Here is a 24,338-nt window from a genome sequence, read left to right on the forward strand (position 1 = left end):
AATGCAAAACTGCCACACATATTCAATGTAGGGAATTCATAAGTATGTGTATGTAATTGAACTTGAATAGGAAATCTTTTTAAACATTAATATATATTTATAATCAGCAAAAACAATTTGAAGAATTCATTGCTTTTATACTAAAGTAATATATTATTATTGGTTTTAGGGCTTGCTGGTCTGGATTCAGCTGGCTTTAAGTTTCCTTTCTATTTTTTTCTGAATCCAGGTTCCATGGATACAGTTTGTGATGCTTTAGGCAAATGGGGAAGCAGGTTGGTGGGGCCACAAAAATATCATGGGAAATAGCTGGAACTGTTTGGCAGCATTGTAAGTCCTACATTTTATCTCATTTCTTGATCTTACAGGTTTTGAATTAATTCTTATATGTTATGACTAGCTATGCTAGAATGAGCAGTCTGCAAATTAGTGACTCAATGATTATCATTTTGTCATCACAAAATGGAGGCAACACTACGAAACTATTCCAATTAAGTTTCAAATTTCTCTAAGGTAACTCACTATACGATTGGCAAAAATTGATCAATTAATCTTCCCCAATCCATATAGCAAGTCTTTTTACTGAAGGTTCTCGTCCAGTCGTTTTTGTTTTTCAGTTTGGTAACCTATACTTGATTTTTGAGGCCTTCAAAGTCCTTGAGTTTTTGAGTGTTTGTTTGGTTTGCTTTTGTCTTTTTGTTTCCTTCAACCTCTTGCTTTTGGTCATGCCCTCGTTTCAAGCTATCTTGGGACTTAATCGGAGTTGTTAATCAAAAGTTATTAAGTGCATGTGTAATTGGGTTTTAGAACTCCGACTTCATATTTTAAATATTAGACTTTATATATTGATGTTATGTTGCACTTTTTGAAATATATGACTGAAAATCACTTTATATTATGTTTTTAAGTTATAGAGTTGCACTTTATAACTTAAGTGATTTAAGTTATATAGTGCACTTTTTAATCTAATTTTATGTTGAGTTGCACTTCATTGTTTTAGCTTAAATCACTTAAGTGAAAATCTCACTTTTTCAACCCATTTACACATGACACATAAAATGTTAAGTGTAAATATGTAATAGACCCCAAAAATTGAGATTCACTCAAGTGAATCAATTAAACATGTGCTAAATAGAAGCAATAAGTTGTGCAAGTTATAAAACATGTAATTGCACCCAAAAAGTGTGATCTTGCTTGTGTTTTCTCACACCAAGAGGCAAATTGCACCTTCTTGAGACAAATGCATATTGCATATTAGATATTTTTGAATATGCAATGTATATTTGGTTTGTAAACCACAATTTGGCTTGCAAAATTACTTGTTTCTCTTCAAAACAACTTGGCTGGGTAGTTTTACATGCATTTCATTTTGCAAATCCATATTTGTTCATTTACATGTAAAATGAAATGTGTAATCCACCCGGAAAAGTGCAACCAGCTCTAGGCTTATATTTTTATGCAATAAGAAACATGTAAATGCCTTGGAGAAGTGTGATTTGCATATGAAGGCAAACATGCAATGTGTAAATAGTCTCCTAAATCACAATCTGCACTTTATCTTTGTTTTTAGAACATGTAAAGCACCATTAAAAGTGTGATTTGCATGGGAAGCTTAATGTGCAATATGAAACATGTTTTGCAAATCCTGATTTGCATTGGAGAAGCCATTTTAAATATGTAAATGGGCTGGAAAAGCCCAATTTTCACCAAATGCTCGCATTTTGACACAACTTCTCTCCATTTAGGCATTTGCATATACACTCCATTTTAGAAATGCATTAGGTCATATAAACCTTGATTTGCTGGGTGTTTGAGTTTTTACCTCAATTTGCTGGGTGTTGAGTTTTTACCTTTGCCTTGCATATTTTAAATATGTATTTGCTCACAAGAACCCTGATTTTGGGTGTTCTAAGCAAAAACGTCATACATAGAGAGGCAAATACACCCATTCTAGACATGCAAAGTACTTGTAAAAGTGCGTCTCTCTTGGGCGTTGAAGCTAGAAGCTTTTGATGTGAACATTTGCTGCACTTTTAACACATGCTAATGCCTGAGAAAAATGTGATTTGCATTTGAGGAGACATTTGCAATGACATTTGCATCATTTACATCATTTAACAAACGCATTTGCACACGGAATGTGTGATGTAAGGCTGGAGTTTGAATTTTTCAAAGACATTTTGATTTACACATGCAAACACATTTCTAAACCCCAATTTCGGAGGAGACTTTCATTCCAACTTCTTCTTGTTCCAAGTTTTACTCTTTGCTCTCCAAGTAAGTTTAAGATTTGGGTTTTGTTTGTATTTCTTGATCATTTTGCTTATTTGATGCATTTTTTTGCTCAATTCTTTACAATTGTCTAGTTTCAGCCCTAACTTTTTGTTCGAAGTTATTAAATAAGTTCAAAATTCTCATTCTTTGTAAATACAGAAGGTTTTTACATCCCTAAAACAAATTTGCATTCAAGAGTGAAGTGCTGAAAACTGAGTCAAACTTTTTGTTTCTTGTTTTTGTATATACTTTGTGTGTTTGTTTTTAGTTTTTTTTGTGAAAGAACATTGGAATTTTTCTCCAAAGAATGCAAGTTTTCCACATCCAATCCATCTCCAAAATTGTCCAAACTCTGCATTTTCCGAATGTGTAATCAGGCTTCTAAAACCTGATGCATATTTACATAAGATAAAAATAGTGAGTTTTTACCACATGTAAATGCATCTCAATAACCTGATTTTGGGAAAAAAGCTCATGTTTTTAACATAAAACTCTCATCCACATACATATACATTCTCCCAACTTTGCTTTCTTATCCATTCAAAGCAAAGCGCTGTTTTACCTACATTCCATCCACCTTGTAAAACCTGATTTTTGCCATTTTTGCCTAAAATACAAGCTGCTCCAACCATTTCCAACCTTCCAAAGTGTTTGATAAGTATCTAAATCATACATTGAATGCTTATCCCTCATAGACCTATCTTTGTGAATCAAATTCCAAAGCTTTCATGGAGCCAATCACATCAGATGAGGTTTTCACTCTTTAGAACTTTCATTTTTCAGCTCAAGATATGTTCGAGAAATATGCACCTTCAAAAAGGAAAAGTAAGAATGAAATACCAATGTGACAAGGAACAACCACATAGTGCCCCATCTCAGGTTTCATCCTCCTTTGATGAGATCATTAACACGGAAGTTGGTCATGTTGATATGGCAGATTCCTTACAGAGGATTGAGATGTCTTCTTAGCAAGACATATTGCTGATCAAGAGAAGTAACACTCACTTGGCCTCTGCCTTTCCCATGGCAGCTCTTGAGCCTGAGTTCATAGGGAAATGTGCAAACCATTTTGATGCCAAATCTAGGACAGTGAAAGATGCAAGTGAGACAGTTGTTCTCAACCTACATCTAGATGTGATAGAAAAGATTTTCAAAGTTTCAGAAAATCTAGAGTGCGTGGATCTAACCACTTTAAAATCTTTGCAGCTATGGAATGAGAACAAGCCTGATTACATCAAACATTCTAACGATAAGTGGTTGATCAACAAGAGAGAAAATTTCTCTAGATGGCCTAAAGTAATGTACATGACTGATTTCTCCCAAGAAGTTGACAACTTGATCACTCTTCTAAGTAGAGTTTGTGGCTTCAAAGAATTCAATCACTTTGAACCATGGATGTAAGTTCATCTACTAGATTCTTGAAAGGAGAGAACACATTTATTGGGGAGATATCACAAGTACAAAAAGATGTGAACAATTGGTTAGTGTGATGAGCTCTCTCTCATTCCACACGAGTTCTTATCTGGTTTACATTGCTGCAACCGTTGATGTAAAAATCGCCTGAGGAGATTAATTGCCTAGGCCTGAAAAAGTTTAATCGGGAAAAATCGGGAAAAAATCGGGAACTAAAAAACCACTAAATTTTAATAAAAGAATGCGATATTTTTACACAATCCAATGTTTTCTTGCATCTAATGACTTAATTACTAACAATACATTAGAAACAATCATGTTTAGATATATATCAATGCAAAAAGAGTTATTAATCGGTAAATTACTAACAAGTAAGTAGTGACAAGTTGTAAATTACTAACAACTAACAAGTTCACAACACATGAGAAGTATTCTCATGTGTTAAAGCGTCAAATGTAAAGAGTTCAAATAAGCACATCAACATGACTACAAATAAGTACAAATGTCAAATACAGGACTACATCTTCCTCTTCCCAGTCGCTTTACTAGCGAGTGCGGGAGAGGGTAAAGCTCTAGAACTAGAACCCCGCAGGGTTTGTGCCCGTGTCTGTGTCTGTGCCAATGTAGGAGATGGTGTAGCTATAGAACTAGATGTTGGTAGCTCCACATTCGCTGCGCGCAAGATGTCAAGGTCCTTTGTAGTAAGCTCAATGTCATCATCCTCATCATCGCCCTCCTCGATGTCATATCCAGTTCCACCCCCTTCCTCCTCTGCAGCCTCCTTCTCCAAATTGGAGATGTCCTCTTGTGTAAATAAGGGAGCCTGCTCCTGTGCCGTTCAATCATAATAAGGATCTATCGCATCCAAATCAATTGGCCCAGGAGGATCTTGTTGTGCTTTTTTCATGCGCAATTTAAGATTATATTGCACATAGACCATGTCATTCATCCTCTTTTGGGACAACCTGTTTCTCTTTTTTGTGTGGATGGCCTCAAACAAACTCCAGTTGTGCTCACAATGTGATGCGCTGCAAGGTTGTGATAGGATTTTGAGAGCAAATTTTGCAAGATTTGGAGTGCTTGCACCCCAAGTGGTCCACCAAACCATTGCATCACAAAAATTGAACAAGTTAGAAAATACTAATAGACAACAAAAAGTGAAACATAAATGTTAATTTAGCATTTGAGATTCAGAAGTTTGCAAATGTATTACCTGGGGTTTGTGTAAGCCTTGCTCTCTTGCAGAGAGAAGTGGAGAACACCTTGCCCCTTGCTAAAGTGAAGATCTCCTGCTCAGCGATGATTTTATCTCTTGTTTCCTCGCTGGTTACCATCTTTTTGACGCACTCACTTAGGCCTCTGATGACCTCTCCATCAGGATCTGCATATGTACCATCAGCCCTAAAACCAAAAACCAAAAACAAATAAGTCATGCAATTTTAGTACACACCCAACACCCTACGAAAGCAAAATGAACTCAAGTCTTCGTTAATTTAAATTTGAGTAAGAATGAGCTTACAGTATACCTAAAACGTGGGTTGAGGAAATATCCTGCTGCATGAATGGGTTGGTGGAGCTGATTATTCCACTTTCTATCAATGATCTGCCAAATGGGTTCATATTTGATGCTTTCCCCCTTGTAGTAATTTTTGACAGATTCTTTGGCCTTGTCCATGGCCTCATATAGTTCACCCATTGGCGTTTGGTCTCCATCAACCAAACGCAGAACTCTGACTAAAGGCTCAGATACTTTCAATATAAATTTAAAATTAGTTGACAAGTTACAAAATTATTATTTACTTGAGTTACAAACTTAGTATGTTATAAAGTTGTGAAGTGTAAACTAAAACTTAAAGTTTTGTAGTTACCTTTACTATTTCATCAGCCTTATCTTCAAAATATTTATCAAACACAATCTGCACAACATTCTCTCCTTCACTCTTCTTTGAAAATGTGGAAGCAAGCCATTTTTTGGAAACAAACATTTGCTTCAAAGAAGCCAAATTATCGAGAATGCTTTGCAATGTCAAAAAAATCGTTGCAAACCTTGTAACGGCAGGCCTGACAATTTCTTTTCCATCAGTGTGCTCTCTCATTAGGCTAAGGACCCATGGGTGATTGTATATGCATTTTGTCACCCGCCTTGCATCCTCCACAAATGGAGTGACCCACTCAAGTTTGCCCATGTCCTCCAAAAGAAGGTCAAGGACATGTGCTGCACACGGGGTCCAAGAGAGAGTGGGGTGCCTCTACTGTAGGAGTTTTCCTGCCAATTGTAAAAGCAAATACTAATTAGTTTCCAACTTTTCAAAAATATCAAACTATTAAAAATTCTTCTTGTGAAATTCACAATGCACATGCAACATAAAATTACGGTTTACCGGCATATACATATGTAGCAGCATTGTCTGTGATGATTTGCACCACATTTTCAATGCCAATCTCTAAGACCATGTTCTCCAACATCAATGCCAATGTTTGAGCATTTTTTACCTTGTTGGAGGCATCGATTGATTTTAGGAACACCACATTATCATTACAACAGGCCAAAAAATTAATTATGGTCCTGCTCTTCCCACTCGTCCACCCATCAGAAAGAATGGTGCAACCAAATTTTGTCCATTCTTGTTTCTGTTCTTCAACAAATGCTTTGGCCCTCTGAACAACATTTCCAATAAGCCTACAAAAACAAAATTTAGTTATGTCTTAGATTCTTAGTAATTTAAAATTGATTTAGACTTTAGTAATCAACATTATAATTTCTAGATAAATTAATTAAAATTTAGAACTAAGTAAAAAGTTAAAAATTAAAAGGAAACCGAGTGTAATAAAATTATTCGCTTATCTGCCACCCAACACAAAACGAGGAGGGGACTTGTACCCCTTTCTTGCAACTGTCAACCTTGTGGCCAAAGCCTCCCAATAGGGACGGTCAACAACACTAATAGGAAGGTTGTTGAAAACCCAAAAATCTGCTAGTGCATTGTCCAACTGGTCATGGACCTCCTTATTCCATCTAGTGGCCTCTAATGAAGGTTGTGCACTAGGTGTGTGCCTCGGCACAAAATAGCTCCCTATCCCAGAAGCACCTGCTGATCCTGATGGTGTGGAAGTGCTAGGAGGTGTAGGAGTGGGAGTGGGAACATAACTCATGAAAGAAAAACCACCTTGTTTGCGGACACGCGGCCCACGATAAGAGCCGGCCATGCTCTCAATGGCTGCCTCCTCCTTCTGAACATCAATGAAACTGCCCTGGGTCTCTGCTATGGCTGCCCTAACATGCAATTTATTCCGCTCTCTTTGCAATTATTTTTCTCTCCAGCTGCGAGCAAGGCATTTGAAAACCTTTTTATTTCTTCTGTTGTACTCTCACAAGGATTCGTATCATGTTTTGAGATCCCTGCGATGTGATATTTGAACCGGTAAATGCCCCTAGATATTACTTTTTCACATCGAATGCAAATCACTTTGGTTGGTTCATCGGGTGCTTCATAGGCATATTTCCATGCCTGATCTCTCGCATTCTTTGGCCTGGTGCCAATGTAGCCTGAGGGGCATGGAGTCAATGGCCATTTGTCTGCCATTTAAAACTGCTGCGGGCTGCCTACACATACAAATTTTTAAAAAAAACTATAAATAAATTATAACAAGATCAAAGTTAACAGTTAAACAAAGAATTCAAGCAACATTCCAATAACAACGCCAATAAATTGAAATCCAAATAACATTCAAACAAACTAGCTGCTAGGGTTTCAAATTTTTCAAAAAAGTGCAAATTTCTAGCATAAATTCGATCTAGAATGGAAAAAAATGCAAATCAATGCATTTAATCTTTCTTACATTCATCAAATGCATTCCTAACTAATTAGGAATGTATTTTTATCCATTTACATGTAAGAAAAAAAATACAATCTCTTGCAAAAATAAAAAACAAAGATTCAAATCACTTACCTAGTAACGAAGAAATCAAATCAAAAGGCCTCCAAATGCACTCGATTCCACCTGTTTCTTGTCAAGAACTCCTCCTCTATCCTCTCCTCTCCAAAACGCCCTAAGCAATGTAAAAATAGAATGAAAAAAATGTGTTTTTTCGTCACTTTATGTGACTGCCAGGTGCGGGCGATTTTTTGCAACAAATCGCGATTTTTAGGCGATTAATTTGCGATTTTTTGGAAAAAATCTGCAAAAAAAAATTGCGATTTTTGGGGCAACTAAATCGCCGGCCCCAAAAAGTTGCGATTTTATCTCGCATCGCCGATTAATCGGCGATACTCACATCTATGGCTGCAACTATGGGGACATTCTTAGGACTCTCTACCAAAGGAGACAGGCCCTAGTTCCTATCTGGAGCTCACTCTTACATAGAATAAGTACCACTATAGAAAGGGCACATGATGCCTTCTATGGGCATTTCAAGTGTCGCTTTGACAAAGATGAAGAGGGTGTCTAAGGAAGCATGGGGAAAAGTGAGTAATAATGGATGCATGTTACTATAATTTCCAACTTTCACCTACATGAGAGTTGGCTGCTTCGAAGGAGAACCCAACACTTTACCATGGTATCCTACTGATAGGATTATCTTCATGGAATTGGCAAGACAACTCATGGCGGTCTAGGCATATCAAACCAGTCAACACAGGCCAGGATTTGGTATCTCATCCACAAATCCTCTTCATATAGGCAAGTATTCATTGACCACAGTGCACAAAGCCAAGGCTATGGAATTTGAGCTTCAACTAATCACATTGAAAAAGTTCAAATCCAGGGAAGATTTTGATTATAGGGGCACAAAATGAAGAGGGCATTCACCCATGTTCACTGCATGGAGGATGTTTGGATAGATCTTTGGAGTGAGATAGATATGACCCGAATGGACTATTGTTGGCTCACATTACAACAAATTGTCGATCAAAACTTAGTCCCTATTCCTAAAGGGGTTGAGGATAATGACACAATCTTAGACTAAGAATATTTAACTAATTTTAAGCCATCTTGATAAACACCAATTCATGGCTGAAAAGTAAGTGTCTAAAAAGGATAAAGCTAAAGGCCGATGTAGATTGCAACCATTTCAGTCCTATAGGCAAGAAATCTCAAGTTGAAGGTAAGAAGAAAGACAATTCTGTTAGCATGAATGCCAATGATATTCCTATGGGGGAGTATCCTAGCATTTGGGAGATTTTTTGTTTGTTCATATGTTGCATTCATGGTAGTGTTTGTCATTGATGTCAATATACTGAAGATTGAGAGGGCAACATACAAAGATTGAGACCATAAATTGAGGATTTAAGATGAGATAAAGTGAAGTTGAGGACATGTTTTACAAAGTGTCCCGATGCTATGGCGAAGAGCGCATGCATAAAGTTGGAGACTGGTAACAATTATTCAAGATTTACAAACGACAGAATACAAACAAAGTTCTTGAGAAGTGGTTTCTGGTAATCTAATTATATATCCTAACTAGGATAGAATCTGGTAGAGCGAAGCTAGAGGTAGAAGACATCCTGATGATGATGTTAGTGAGCATGCGGAGTCTGAGGTCACACGTGTTACGAATTTGTAAAGACTCTGAGCTGACAATGTTATATAATTATGAAAAGATGTAATGTAGCGTGTATTGTTTTATCTTATAATTGTAAATTGGGAAAGCCTCAAGGCCGACTCAATGAATTAATTTGAGGACTTGGTATAAAGGAAAGTTATTTTCCTTGTGATTGTTGAATATGTAAGTGTTGCATTGAAGTAAGAAAGCGAATTGTAAGTGCGAATTATATGCGAGTAAGCGATCAAAGAGATTATTGTGATGCGAGTTTATAGATTGAGATCTAAGAAGTATTTGGTGTAGTAGAGGCACAATGAATGAGCGCAATGATTATATTTGATAAAGACTGCTAGTGGACAATCGATCATTTGCTATTGTTCTAAAAGGAATAATATAGAGGCCAGTTGGACAGTTAGTTTGGTGGTCTTGCCCCTAAAGTTTTTTGGATAGTGGGTTCTTCTACCTTCCACAACTCCTAACAAGTTTGGCATAACTCTTAATAGGGTTAGAATCTCCTCACAGAGATTCAAAGTCTCCTAACAGGGACGGATATGTTCTAAATGTATTTCATTGGCTCCTAATAGAGTCCATTGTCTTACAAGGAATTTATATATTAGTACATCATTTTGTTGGTACCATTTCCATTAGGGTTTTCTTTCTAACAAATTTGGTGTTATTGTGTATGGTCATCTTCTAATGGTTATTGCACTTGCTGGTCACATGTTTTTAGATTTAATAAGGATAAGAAAAGTTGTTTTGATTGTATAACTGATTCACCCCACCCCCCTACAGTTATCTTCATGGACTTTACTTTCTAACAAATTCATCCAAGTCAAAGCCGAAAAAGAGTTTCATACTGAAGCTCACTGGAGGAAAGACCATCATCCCAACATCAAATTCTCCAGCTTCTCTCAAAGTGTAGGAATCAAATGAGGAAGTAGTGATCCTTTCTCCCCCATAACAACCAAACGACCAAGAACCATGGAATTAAGTTGAACCATTCTTGGCTACGTTAGATATTGCTATGGATTCTTTCTCTATAGTGTTCACACCCACCATTCCTATTTCCAAAGTGTACACTTCAACATTGCCCATCTCTTTTGTGGCTCCTTATGTTCTCACACCGGAACAATGTGAAAGTTTTGAGAATGTGTTTGAAGCTTTCTCTACTTTTCCGGTTCTCACAAAGGGACAAATTTCCCAACTTGATGCCTCAGCTATAGGCTTTGAAATGATTATGTTGGAATCATCACAAAGAATGCCTATGGTTCCTACTGTGCAAACAAAGGCATGCACTATGACAACAAGGTACAATCAGGATCAATGACTATCATAGCCATCATCCCAGTCTCAACTAAAGAAGATTTCAGCTTGCCAGCATGGTTAGGCAATTTTACTGTGAAGAGGAGGAAGATTGAGGAACCACTAGATGAACATTTTCCAAAGAAAAACAAATAGAAACTTCCAGTTTGTAAGGCAAAGGTTGTCCCACGAATCCTAGTTGATTCTAAGAAAGCCAAGTATGCTGAAATTGCAGAACCTTAGTGGACAAGCCACCCGAAGAGCTTCATCGCTTGGATTACAAGTTTACAGAATTGAACTTGGAAGATAGTTGCAGGTGGGATTGCCAACAGGATGCATAAGATGCAGTTTCTACCTAGTCCAAACGAAACATTGAACTCTAGGAGAAGAACCAACTCAAGTTGGAGATTACTTGTCTTAATGAGATTATTCGCCAACAATCTTCACAATCTGTTGTCACCACACCACATTAAAAAACAGTTGAATCGAAGAGCTGAAGCAACAAAGGCTTGGTTTGAATAAATTATCATAGAAGGAGTTTAGTCCATAAAAGACACACATAAAGTTCTTGAACGTTTCAGGGTATTGAAGAAAGGCTTAATTATATGCATTCTTACTTCAACCAAGAACTAAAAACCTTGGATGAAGATTTGAGCATATGGGACAAAATGCCAAAAAGTGACTTGTATATCTTGGTCACATATGATATCATCCCATCTACAAAAATGTTCTATGAATACCAAGGGCTCATGGGTCATAAGATACGAGTAATTGAAGGGCTGGTAAGAGGTACAATGTAATGTCCCCCTTTTGGGAGATTAGAAGATTTAAAGACATATTCATATAATATTAAAATTGACTATGAGAGTGTGAATTAAAATTGACAAAGGTCAATTTAATATTATAAGGTGGGCTAAAGGTGATAAGGAGGGATAAGACGAAAAGTCAGGAAGGGAGTTGAAGAGTCAAAGCTTTGGGGATTAAAAAGGAGAGAGACTCATTCATTTGGGCATGCTTGGTTTATAATTCAGATTTTAGTTTCTCTTATGAGAGTTATTTGGAAAGCTTCAACTTTCATCCAGTGGGAGGACGTAAACCCTCATGCCGGTGGACAGTGGACGCAAACTCATTGTCCGTGGAGACGTCACATCAGGTGTCTTGCATGTGCTTACAGGTTCTTTCTTAGTATTCCAATTTGACTATAAAACTGTGTTTAAGATTGGACTTTTGAATGCTGGTTATTGTATTGTTGATGTATAATGCAATAGTGTATTTCGAGGTATTTTCTGAAAATCTATGGTTTTATATTATTGGTTTATGTTCTGATTATTATTTTGAGAAAGAAATCAAGTAAATATCTATTGGGGATATTTCAGTGATATCAGAGCTAGTTTTTCTGCTAGCGTGTGTGGTTATTATCTTCTACAAAATTATGGGAGCTTAATTTATAGTGGCTTAGTATCCTAAATGAAAGTCAATATATAATCTGAGGCCCTTCTATGGAAAATATTCGTGTGAGAAGTAGCTCTATGACAAGTCTAGAGGTGGAAATCTTTGAGCTTGCACTTCAGACAAAATCCCAAACTTATTTGGGAGGAGTTTACTTTAGGATCTCTCATTGAGTGTAGATGGTCTATAGCAACAAGTATAATGTAGGATACTTCCCTATGGCAGAACAGTGAGCAGGCATAGTTGGAACCTTGATTAGAGGAGGTTGGTTTGAAGAAACTATTATTCTTGTAGGAGAGGTACTGTCAGAATTGACGCCTTTTGGAAAGCAGCGTATGCATTCTTTCTGATATTTGTGCTGTGTTAGATACCTGCAGAGACTATTTAAACCATTGACGACTTGAAAATACTGAGAGATGGAAAGATATTGTAACTAGACTATAGTCCAAGGTTAGTCACCCATTTCCATTGGTGGAAGTTTGGATATCGAATTTTAAGGTAGTTTGCAGGTTCAAGTGGAGAAGAAAGCAATTCTTGAAATAATTCTTCTGGAGGGAAATATTGATGTGAAGGAGTTCCTCATCCAGCTTATTTTGTCGGCGGGGCTCGAAATACAGGTTATAGACGAAATTGAATGAAGGAAGTTTGTATATGGTTTGCTAATATCGTCATTTGCAAGTGATTTGTGTTGTTGGACAAGGTGAAAACATTTAGCATCCCACCATCAGAATCAACTTCACTGGATTCTCATAGCATCACATAGAGTGGTTTCTTGGGCCTCTCAAAATACGAGAGAGAAAGACGTTTTACTTGGCAAACTATTTTCAAGCAAGAATGATTACACATACTCGAACCTTAAGAAGAATTGACATGTTTGTAACGACAATAATTTATTTACGGGGAGCCTTCGGATCATCCACTTAACTCTGGAGGCATCGATGATCTGTTGGTCTTCACCTGGCAGTTGGAAGTCAAATCGTAAACAAGAAGGAATTCCACATTGGAGGAATTAAAATATTTATCAGGAGTCGAGCGTATGAAGACTATGTAATTTGGTATTATGTGGGTCCGATAATTATTATTGGTGATTAAATTCTGTTTTATGGAGATATTCGCAGTTGTTGTGATGGAAATATTCACAGTCCAATGGTGATGGATTAAAATTATGGGTAGAATCATAGATGTGAGTATCGCCAATTAATTGGCGATATGAGATAAAATTGCGATTTTTTGGGGCCGGCGATTTAGTCGCCCCAAAAATCGTGATTTTTTTTGCAGATTTTTTCCAAAAAATCACAGATTAATTGCCTAAAAAATCACCTAAAAAATCACGATTTGTTGTAAAAAAATCGCCCGCGCCCGGCAGTCACATAAAGTGATGAAAGAACACATTTTTTCATTCTGTTTTTACATTGCTAAGGGCGTTTTGGAGAGGAGAGGATAGAGGAGGAGTTCTTGGCAAGAAATAAGCGGAATCGAGTGCATTTGGAGGCCTTTTGATTCGATTTCTTCGTTACTAGATAAGTGATTTGAATCTTTGTTTTTTATTTTTGCAAGAGATTGTTTTTTTTTTTTCTTGCATGTAAATGGATAAAAATACATTCCTAATTAGTTATGAATGCATTTGATGAATGTAAGCAAGATTAAATGCATTCATTTGCATTTTTTTCCAATCTAGATCGAATTTATGCTAGAAATTTGCACCTTTTTGAAAAATTTGAAACCCTAGCAGCTAGTTTGTTTGAATGTTATTAGGATTTCAATTTATTGGTGCTGTTATTGGAATGTTGCTTAAATTCTTTGTTTAACTGTTAACTTTGATCTTGTTATAATTTATTTATAGTTTTTTAAAAAAATTTGTATGTGTAGGCAGCCCATAGCAGTTTTAAATGGCAGACAAATGGCCATTGACTCCATGCCCCTAAGGCTACATTGGCACCAGGCCAAAGAATGCGAGAGATCAGGCATGGAAATATGCCTATGAAGCACCCGATGAACCAACCACAGTGATTTGCATTCGATGTGAAAAAGTAAATATCCGGGGGCATTTACCGGTTCAAATATCACATCGCAGGGATCTCAAAACATGATACGAATCCTTGTGAGAGTACAACAGAAGAAATAAAAAGGTTTGCAAATGCCTTGCTCGCAGTTGGAGAGAAAAAAAAATTGCAAAGAGAGCGGAATAAATTGCATGTTAGGGCAGCATAGCAGAGACCTAGGGTAGTTTCGTTGATGTTCAGGAGGAGGAGGCAGCCATTGAGAGCATGGCCAACTCTTATCGTGGGCCGCGTGTCCGCAAACAGGGTGGTTTTTCTTTCACAAGTTCCGCTCCCACTCCCACTCCTACACCTCCTAGCACTTCCGCACCATCAGGATCAGCAAGTGCTTTTGGGACAGGGAGCTATTTTGTGCCGAGGCACACACCTGGTGCACAACCTTCATTAGAGGCCACTAGATGGAATAAGGAGGTCCATGACCAGTTGGACAATGGACTAGCAGATTTCTGGGTTTTCAACAACCTTCCTATTAGTGTTGTTGACAGTCCCTATTGGGAGGCTTTGGCCACAAGGTTGACAGTTGCAGGAAAGGGGTACAAGTCCCCTTCTCATTTTGTGTTGGGTGGCAGGTAAGCGAATAATTTTATTACACTCGATTTCCTTTTAATTTTAAACTTTTTACTTAGTTCTAAATTTTAATTAATTTATCTAGAAATTAGAATGTTGATTACTAAAGTCTAAATCAATTTTAAATTACTAAGAATGTAAGACATAACTAAATTTTGTTTTTGTGGGCTTATTGGTAATGCTGTTGAGAGGGCCAAAGCATTTGTTGAGGAACAGAAACAAGAATGGACAAAATTTGGTTGCACCATTCTTTCTGACGGATGGACGGATGGGAAGAGCAGGACCATAATTAATTTTTTGGCCTGCTGTAATGATAATGTGGTGTTCCTGAAATCAATCGATGCCTCCAACAAGGTAAAAAATGTCAAGACATTGGCATTGATGTTGGAGAACATGGTCTTAGAGATTGGCATTGAAAATGTGGTGCAAATCATCACAGACAATGCTGCTGCATATGTATCAGCAGGTAAAACGTAATTTTATGTTGCATGTGCATTGTGAATTTCACAACAAATTTTTTTAATAATTTGATATTTTTGAAAAGTTGGAAACTAATTAGTATTTACTTTTACAATTGCCAAGAAAAATCCTACAACAGAGGCACCCCACTCTCTCTTGGACCCCGTGTGCAGCACATGTCCTTGACCTTCTTTTGGAGGACATGGGCAAACTTGAGTGGGTCACTCCAATTGTGGAGGATGCAAGGCGGGTGACAAAATACATATACAATCACCCATGGGTCCTTAGCCTGATGAGAGAGCACACTGATGGCAAAGAAATTGTTAGGCCTGCCGTCACAAGGTTTGCAACGATTTTTTTGACATTGCAAAGCATTCTCGATAATTTGGCTTCTTTGAAGCAAATGTTTGTTTCCAAAAAATGGCTTGCTTCCACATTTTCAAAGAAGAGCGAAGGAGAGAATGTTGTGCAGATTGTGTTTGATAAATATTTTGAAAATAAGGTTGATGAAATAGTAAAGGTAACTACAAAAATTTAAGTTTTAGTTTACACTTTACAACTTTATAACATACTAAGTTTGTAACTCAAGTAAATAATAATTTTGTAACTTGTCAACTAATTTCAAATTTATATTGCAGGTGTCTGAGCCTTTAGTCAGAGTTCTGCGTTTGGTTGATGGAGACCAAACGCCAATGGCCGAACTATATGAGGCCATGGACAAGGCCTAAGAATCTGTCAAAAATTACTACAATGGGGAAAGCATCAAATATGAACTCATTTGGCAGATCATTGATAGAAGGTGGAATAATCAGCTCCACCAACCCATTCATGCAACAGGATATTTCCTCGACCCACGTTTTAAATATACCGTAAGCTCATTCTTACTCAAATTTAAGTTAACAAAGACTTGAGTTCATTTTTCTTTTGTAGGGTGTTGGGCGTGTACTAAAATTGCAAGACTTATTTGTTTTTGGTTTTTGGTTTTAGGGCTGATGGTACATATGCAGATCCTGATGGAGAGGTCATCAGAGGCCTAAGTGAGTGCGTCGAAAAGATGGTAACCAGCGAGGAAACAAGAGATAAAATCATCGCTGAGTAGGAGATCTTCACTTCAGCAGGGGGCAAGGTGTTCTCCACTTCTCTTTGCAAGAGAGCAAGGCTTACACAAACCCCAGGTAATACATTTGCAAACTTCTGAATCTCAAATGCTAAATTAACATTTATGTTTCACTTTTTGTTGTCTATTAGTATTTTCTAACTTGTTCAATTTTTGTGATGTAGTGGCTTGGTGGACCACTTGGGGTGCAAGCACTCCAAATCTTGCAAAATTTGCTCTCAGAATCCTATCACAGCCTTGTAGCGCATCACATTGTGAGCGCAACTGGAGTTTGTTTGAGGCCATCCACACAAAAAAGAGAAACAGGTTGTCCCAAAAGAGGATGAATGACATGGTCTATGTGCAATATAATCTTAAATTGTGCATGAAAAAGGCACAACAAGATCCTCCTGGGCCAATTGATTTGGATGAGATAGATCCTTATTATGATTGGACGGCACAGGAGCAGGCTCCCTTATTTACACAGGACATCTCCATTTTGGAGAGGGAGGCCGTGGAGGAGGCTGCGGAGGAGGAAGGGGGTGGAACTGGATATGACATCGAGGAGGGCGATGACATTGAGCTTACTGCAGAGGACCTTGACATCTTGCGCGCAGCGAATGTGGAGCTACCGACATCTAGTTCTATAGCTACACCATCTCCTGCATTGGCACAGACACAGACACGGGCACAAACCCTGCGGGGTTCTAGTTCTAGAGCTTTACCCTCTCCCACACTCACTAGTAAAGTGACTGGGAAGAGGAAGATGTAGTCCTGTATTTGACATTTGTACTTATTTGTAGTCATGTTGATGTGCTTATTTGAACTCTTTACATTTGACACTTTATTTATGAGAGTACTTCTCATGTGTTGTGAACTTGTTAGTTGTTAGTAATTTACAACTTGTCACTACTTACTTGTTAGTAATTTACCGATTAATAACTCTTTTTGCATTGATATATATCTAAACATGATTGTTTCTAATGTATTGTTAGTAATTAAGTCATTAGATGCAAAAAAACATTGAATTCTGTAAAAAAATCGTATTTTTTTATTAAAATTTAGTAGTTTTTTAGTTCTCGATTTTTCCCGATTAAACTTTTTCAGGCCTAGGCGATTAATCTCCTCAGCCGATTTTTACATCAATGGGTAGAATATTTTGGCAAAACAAAAGTTTTGGAAGTCATTAAAGAAGATTAGTGTAGCCCATATCCTAAAAGATAATTGATGGGAATTGAAGGCATTCCATTTTATATTCCAATGTGCCGTGAATAAGCCTATTGCCATAAAAGTCCGTCTTGCAAGTTACACCAATCATCACCAGGATTAAGTTAAATTAGGGATTTGTAACAATAGTAGCAATTTGATAGTCATCTTATATGTCTTGTGGGAAGATTAACAAGTGTTGACAAACTCTGGTGATATCAACAAAACATTGGGAATTTTAGTGTCAATACACCCCTAGAGCATGTGTAAAGAGCACACATCATTGGTTATTGATGAGTTACAAACAAAATTGTCCTTCTAAAATATTGCCAAATTTGGAGTGCGTTAATCATCTCATGCGAGAAGATGTTGGGTAATGATTTAAAATTTTGTGGGAGAATCAAAATTTTGGTGGTGAATGGAAAAGTATTTGTTGAAGTCCAATTAGTATTGGGGGTGCGAAAAACTCTCTAGTTGGCATAAGGACTCATGGTTTTGCCTTTAACACTTGTCGTGAGCCATTCTGGGAAGACTCTTGATGACCCTTGCCACCACTTTCAACTGTTACAAAGGAAGCTGCTGGAATAAATAGTCGACTGTTTTTGTGGGGGCCAATTGATACTTTTGAAGGTATGGGCATTCAAGCCAAAGTCCCATGCAGTTGCATACAATGAACTGGGTTATTGTAAAAAAATAAACTCAATGTGTGGGTGGTTGTCAAGCGAGCCATATTCCGGTTGTTGTTTGAGAATGAATAATGTATGGAGCATAGCGTTAGAGTTTTTGGTTAGGAATCTGCAGTGAAACATCTCTTCCAGCCGTGGGTTTTCTTAATGGAGATTGGTAAGTGGTGAGAGCCAAAGCTTGTTGACCGTATCGGTTCATTTGTATATCATTTAGGTTCTGTTTCATTTGATTATTTGGAGTGAAAGTTTGAAGACTGCAAATTTGGGAGTTTTCACAAAGTTTTGTTTGCTGAATTCTTACTTGAGAACAGGTGTATGAAAGGGGGTATGCTAAGCCACCATGACAACTTATTGGTCGACAGTGTTGTTTCAGATTGATATCCACACTTGTCACACATATTTATACACTCTAATTCATGGGCTCAATTTACAGTCTAATATTCTTTAAGTTAGCAAGGACAAATAGCAAAGGACAAATTCATACTGGTGTCTTTCCTATTCGGTGATATTGCATTCTAAGTTGCCATGAATCTATGGTGACAAGAGACTTGTAGAATTTGTTTTCTAGATTGAAGCCTGCAACATGAGTCTTGCAATGGATTTCCATTTGAAGCAAACTGATTAAGCTATTTCTGAACTGTGTATCACTATCCAATCTGCTCTATTCAGAGCTACTAATAAGAGTGGGGTTGGGAGAACGTTAGCAACATCAGATTTGCAATTTCAAATTGGCATCAACTAATAGCTTGGCACGAGTACTATATGAAATAGGTGGTATTGGGAAGGGGTCATTAATTTTCAAACTGAGCATACCAACAGATTGAACAACTACAACAATGCTGGGAGATTTGTTTTCTAAATTGAAGGTAATCGCAGGTTTTACGTGATAAGCAACATATAGTTTGGTTGATTTACACAAGTGAAATCTTGTTTCAACAATCACTACAAAAGGAAATATATTCTTTAATCAAACGAAAGCACAGGTGATTGGAGTGGTCATGAAAAGTCTGAAAAATCAAGTGTTTCTTTTATAATATAATGACACCTTTAATGGTGAACAACTAAGAAACTTGCAGAAAGAAAAGCAATTGGGTCGGCTATATGTCCTTGGGTGGCAATTAAAACAAATGAAATCTTCAAATCATGTTCTTTCCAAATTAGAAGAGAGAAATATATTTGACCAGAATAGAGTTGACAGATGGTAGGCTTTTAAATTGAGCTTTACAACCTTCAATGGTGACCTTGGTCCAGCCTAGGTTTATGGAGCATCCAGAGATAGATTAATCTTGTGGCTGCTTCTTGTCTCAATGAGATCATGCGAATAACATCTCCTACAACAACCTACAATGATGTGGTGATGAAGAAATTTTTGCAGCTAATAGTGAAGAACTTGAAGGGTTTACAAGTTAAAGGAATTCCTGTGAGGTAGGAACAAATTTGCTTGACATGTGAGGACACTAGTACACCCGATCATGTTTGTGGGATTTGTAAATACAAAGAGGAGGCTAAAGAAATTCAGACCAGCATAGGGAAAAATGTAGATAAGATGATTTTAGCTGTGGATAAGGAACAAACAAGTTTCTACGTTGGTGTTTTGGAGGTTAGCTTTGACAAACATGTTGATGAGGCTGGTTGTACTCGAAGTAACAACATTTTGGAGTCTTTATATGATGAACCATATGTTTCTTATATGCATGATATTAACTTCAATGAACAATCCAAGATAACACTACAAGACGATGGGTTGTATCAACATGACAATAATGAGATGCATGTCTTAAAAAATCAGCTGAAGGTTAGTGAAGACATGGTTGCGACATCTTTGGTATGTTATGACAGCACTCATAAGATGGTGAAGGATCTCCATAGGAAGGCTCAAAAGGGAGTGAAAGGAGATTTGCTTTTTGCTGATTTGTAGGTAGTCAAAACAACCTTTGAATTTATGAAATCAGATTATTTATGTTTGCTTTCCAATAGGGATTATATTCTTAAGGTTGCTGAAATATATGTTGATTAGTTGAATAAAGGAAGAAATGAGATTATGGAGCTCAATAGGGAGCTTAAGTATGTTAATGAGGCATTGGATGATACTCAGATTTCTTTTCAAGAAGTAGAAAATCAGGTTAGGATCACAAATCATTTTCGAGAGCATGAGGGTAAAGAGAGGTAGAGTATTTCCAAGAAGTAATTGATGAACTTGATAGCATTCAACAGAGTTATGACTTGGATAGTTGTCCCAAAAGACCAAGTACCAAAATTTCGGATCACATTCAACTTGTAGACAAGCCCATGTTTGAAGTGGATGCTGATTGGGCTTCCGATAATCCCCTTTTTGAGATAAACGAGGGAACTCTTTTTGATTGTCATGAAGAGGATGATCTTGACTTAAGAATATTAGATCTAGATATAGTTCCCATCGGTGAATCTTGGTCATAGGATTGGTGTATTGAATTGACTACGGTTGTTTGTCCTTTGATCAACACAAATATGGTTCCCGATTTCAACCCATATAAGAGTTGGATGGATTTCATACATCAACCACTGAATAGATCTTGGTGGAGTATTGATGAGAGTTATGTTTCAATTATAGGGAATGGTTTTTCATCTTCATTCTTACTCATAGCACCTATGTACTTAGGGTCGTCTAGATTGATGACAACATGGTATTTGATGTGCCCATGGTGTTCTTTCAACTTTTGAGCAGCTCGTTTCTTACATCAACCATTTAGGTCGGGTCGTCACCATCTACTGGGTTATACATAGCTTCTTGATACACTTCTACCTCATCATATCAACTAGTCACGACAATAGGGTCTGGGATCTAGGTGTTGACCATATGTATCTATGGCATTTTGAGGATTTTGTTGTAGTTCTACACACCTTGAGACTGGATGCAATTATGATCAGAATCGTACAGCCTACAGATGTAGTGATACTTCATAGATTAACATGGGATCTAGGGATCTTTTTGATGGATGAGTTGCAATTTGACACCATGCTTTGCAGTGTGGTAGGATTTGTTTTCAGATTGGGCTACAAAGCTACCTGTAGATACATATGGGATCCTGATATTGATTGCTTGAGGACATCCTGATACTGATTGCTTGAGGACATGCAATCTTGAGGAGGGAAGATTTGTAATGTCCCCCTTTTGGGACATTAGAAGGTTTAAAGACATATTCATATAATATTAAAATTGATTATGAGAGTTTGAATTAAAATTAACAAAGGTCAATTTAATGTTATAAGGTGGGCTAAAGGTGACTAGGAGGGATGAGACGAAAAGTCAGGAAGGGAGTCGAAGAGTCATAGCTTTGGGGATTAAAAATGAGAGATTCATTTATTCGGGCATGCTTGGTTTATGATTCAGATTTTAGTTTCTCTCTTACGAGAATTATTCGGAAAGCTTCAACTTTCATCCAAGGGGAGGATGTAAACCCTCATGCCGGTAAACAATAGACACAAACCCATTGTGCGTGGAGACGTTACATTGGGTGTCTCGCGTGTGCTTACAGGTTCTTTCTTAGTATTCCAATTTGACTGTAAAACTTTGTTTAAGATTGAACTTTTTGAATGCTGGTTATTGTATTGCTGATGTATAATGCAATAGTGTATTTCGAGGTATTTTCTGAGAATCTACAGTTTTATATTATTGGTTTATAATGCAACTTCCTATGTTTATGTTTTGATTATTATTTTTAGAAAGAAATTGGGTAAATATCTATTGGGATAATTTCATACAAGAAGCCCTTAGAATATGCAATACTATGGAAACTGACATCGTGAATGATCTAAAGTAGATGGGATGCAAGGTGCTCACTGTGGACAATAATTTGGTGACAAAGGAAGACATGACTTTAGAATTCAACGATAGGTCAATGCTGAATTTGAATTAGATGATTTAGAGTACAGGTGATGAATATGTTCTGAACATACACATGACGATAATTCTAGGGAATTCTTTTGAGACGTCACATATGCTTGTATCATGCAAGGTTGCTTTGTCCCTTGCTTGATTGTTTGAAGACTACTCCATGTGTCACTATCTTGCTTGGAAAGAAATTTCTTTTAAACATCAAACTTGCTATTCTATCAACTATTGTCAAACTTTGTCAACCAAGTCAAAGCATCAAGTCTTAACATTTTTCTTGTGTTTCTTGCTAAGGGAGTCTCATCATTTGACTTTGATTTGCTATGTCTCTAGTTCTTGAACATGCTTAAAGTGAATCTTTGGTCTTAGTGCTCATGGTCTTCCTATCTTCATGGTCTATGTTTGCTTGCTAGTTATCCTTTTGCTAAAATGGTTGCCTTGATTTCTTGACTACACTCTTGGGTTCGAAAGTGTCCCACTCTAAACCCTTCTATCCAAACGATTCCATGAGTTTGGAATGCTTGGATGCCGACTTAGAGCTCCCTATCCATGGAGTGCAAGAGAGTATATTTCAAGAATAAAAAGGCTCTCAGATGAGCCTTAGAGATACTCTTCTTGCTAGTAAACCATGCAATGGGAGGTTCCAAAGACAAGATGCAAGAATGCAAATGTCCCAAGGAGTTCCTCAAGGATGCAATGCAAATGAAGATTAAGCTAGAATGAGAATGTCAAATGCAGCTATGCTAGAATATGAATGAGAGTGTTACAATCTAAATATTAAGCTATGTGAGAGATTATTGCAAAATAGAAGCTAAACTAACATGCAACATGAATCTAAGCTAAAATGCCATGGATGAGAGAATGTAGACAAGGAAGAGAAGTTCTCCACAAAGCTCCAAATAAAACCTGTTAGAAAACCTGCAGCATAACAATGTTCAAAAGATTTTCACAGGTATACCACATTCGAGAACACATCAAGCAATATCTACCTAGAAGTCATGGTTCATTACTCAACAACTTGGCCCACACTTGATGCTCCTTTGCCTCACACCAAGTGGTTTCCCACAAGAGATATTGGCTTTGTCATGGAAGTGCCATAAGCACAACCAAGGGGACATATATGGTGAGTGTAAATCTTGGGGTGATCCGGGTAGTCCACTAGGATCGATCCTTGCACCAAGAAGTTGAGCGGCTAAAAAAGGTAGTTACTAACTTAGGATGTTTAGATAGGGCTTCCGTTCATAGTGTTCCTCTTGCTCCCAATTACGGGACACCTCACCTTGCGATGAGTAACCGATCTCGCGATCACAAGAGTACCTTAAGCATTCTTGCCTAGTGATCTCCCTATGGTCAAAATCCCATAAGCGATCACACTAGACGAAGATAAACACTACGTATACCAAAGTTTTGTGTCCTTGGTAGCCTTGAGTTTATAGTGGGTTGGAAGAGCCAGGTAATCGGCTTGTTCCCACTTGGGTCGTTCCTCTCAGGTTGTCCGAGAGCAGGCCCTCTAAAGGATTCTAACTACACAAAGTGGATCAAATTTTTGAAGTCAAGATTTCTGGTTCACCACAAGGGTGAAGAGCATACTCTCCTATTCCAATCATTTTCTCCCAAACATGCCAAGAAGATTCAGTTACCCCTTGCTTTTGAAACCAAATGGCAAGTCAAGATTTCTGATTCACCACAAGGGTGAAGAGCATACTCTCCTATTACCAAAAGACTCCAATCACAAGTTTTATGTGCCTATAAAAAATGAACAATTATTCAATGCCACACATGAAAACAAAAAAGCAAGAAATTTGGGTTTTTATGCTTTGGGCAGCCCTGCAAACAATCGTTAGTAGCCCTTGTGCATTTGAAGCTTTGACATGCGTTCTTTTTATGCAATGTTTCAATTTTTTTCACAAGGATGGCAACCTGAAATCACAACTTGTTAGCAACAAAAGTTAGTGTGAAATAACATAAAAATCTGCAATAAAAAGTGGTGAGTTGCTTCAAAAATCTAATTTATCCTCCAACCAAGTACATGCAAAGAAAGTGCAAGTTAATCACAAATGCTTTCATTTTTACTCTTTGAGTTTTGACCTAGTCAACAAGATTGGACTTTTTTGCTATGATTTCGTATCCAAAAATGAAAATGAAAAAAAGAGACCCCTGTTAAAAATCAGAGAGCTTTCCAAAAATGCAAGAAATTTTAAAAAATCTCTTCATTTGCTCCCTAGAGATTGATTTTGTCAAAACAGGCCAAATTTATCAAATCGAATTTTTTATCCTTAATACGATCTCAAAATTCAAAACACAAAGAAAGAACCCCCATTAGAATTCAAAAATCTTTCTGAAAATGTAAGTTTTTCCAAAAAATGCGCTGATTTGCGATCAAAAATGGCTTTTTATGAAAAATAAAGAAAAT

The 24,338-nt window shown here is 37.2% G+C and overlaps 3 protein-coding genes across 9 annotated transcripts in view; 2 read left to right on the forward strand and 1 right to left on the reverse strand.

Moving 5' to 3' along the window:
• Window positions 1-24,338, forward strand: part of LOC149538672 (putative pentatricopeptide repeat-containing protein At3g13770, mitochondrial) — an 87,009-nt gene that overhangs the window by 6,950 nt on the left and 55,721 nt on the right. For 6 of the 7 annotated variants that reach the window (XM_089800001.1, XM_089800003.1, XM_089800006.1 and 3 more), the window contains one exon: window positions 230-330. The gene's annotated coding sequence lies outside the window, so the exon portion shown is untranslated. Of the gene's footprint in view, window positions 1-229; window positions 331-15,704; window positions 15,931-24,338 lie in introns of those variants that run through there. The other variant, XM_089800004.1, reaches the window with a different exon arrangement.
• Window positions 4,205-7,271, reverse strand: LOC149538673 (uncharacterized). Its single transcript, XM_089802486.1, has 6 exons — window positions 7,061-7,271; window positions 6,569-6,956; window positions 6,069-6,367; window positions 5,214-5,436; window positions 4,950-5,088; window positions 4,205-4,516 (listed from the first exon to the last, which is right to left on the reverse strand). The coding sequence occupies exons 1-6, from the start codon at window positions 7,269-7,271 to the stop codon at window positions 4,205-4,207; spliced, it is 1,572 nt and encodes a 523-aa protein (XP_089658612.1).
• On the forward strand, window positions 16,018-17,046 carry LOC149538674 (uncharacterized). Its single transcript, XM_089802914.1, has 2 exons — window positions 16,018-16,241; window positions 16,348-17,046. Exon 2 carries the CDS (start codon window positions 16,506-16,508, stop codon window positions 16,932-16,934), a length of 429 nt encoding a protein of 142 aa, XP_089659040.1. The 5' UTR covers window positions 16,018-16,241; window positions 16,348-16,505; the 3' UTR covers window positions 16,935-17,046.

The sequence above is a fragment of the Cupressus sempervirens genome, chromosome 9 (assembly GCF_028749045.1).
Source record: "Cupressus sempervirens isolate cs-2001-9-10 chromosome 9, ASM2874904v1, whole genome shotgun sequence".
In the NCBI taxonomy this organism is placed as follows: domain Eukaryota; kingdom Viridiplantae; phylum Streptophyta; class Pinopsida; order Cupressales; family Cupressaceae; genus Cupressus; species Cupressus sempervirens.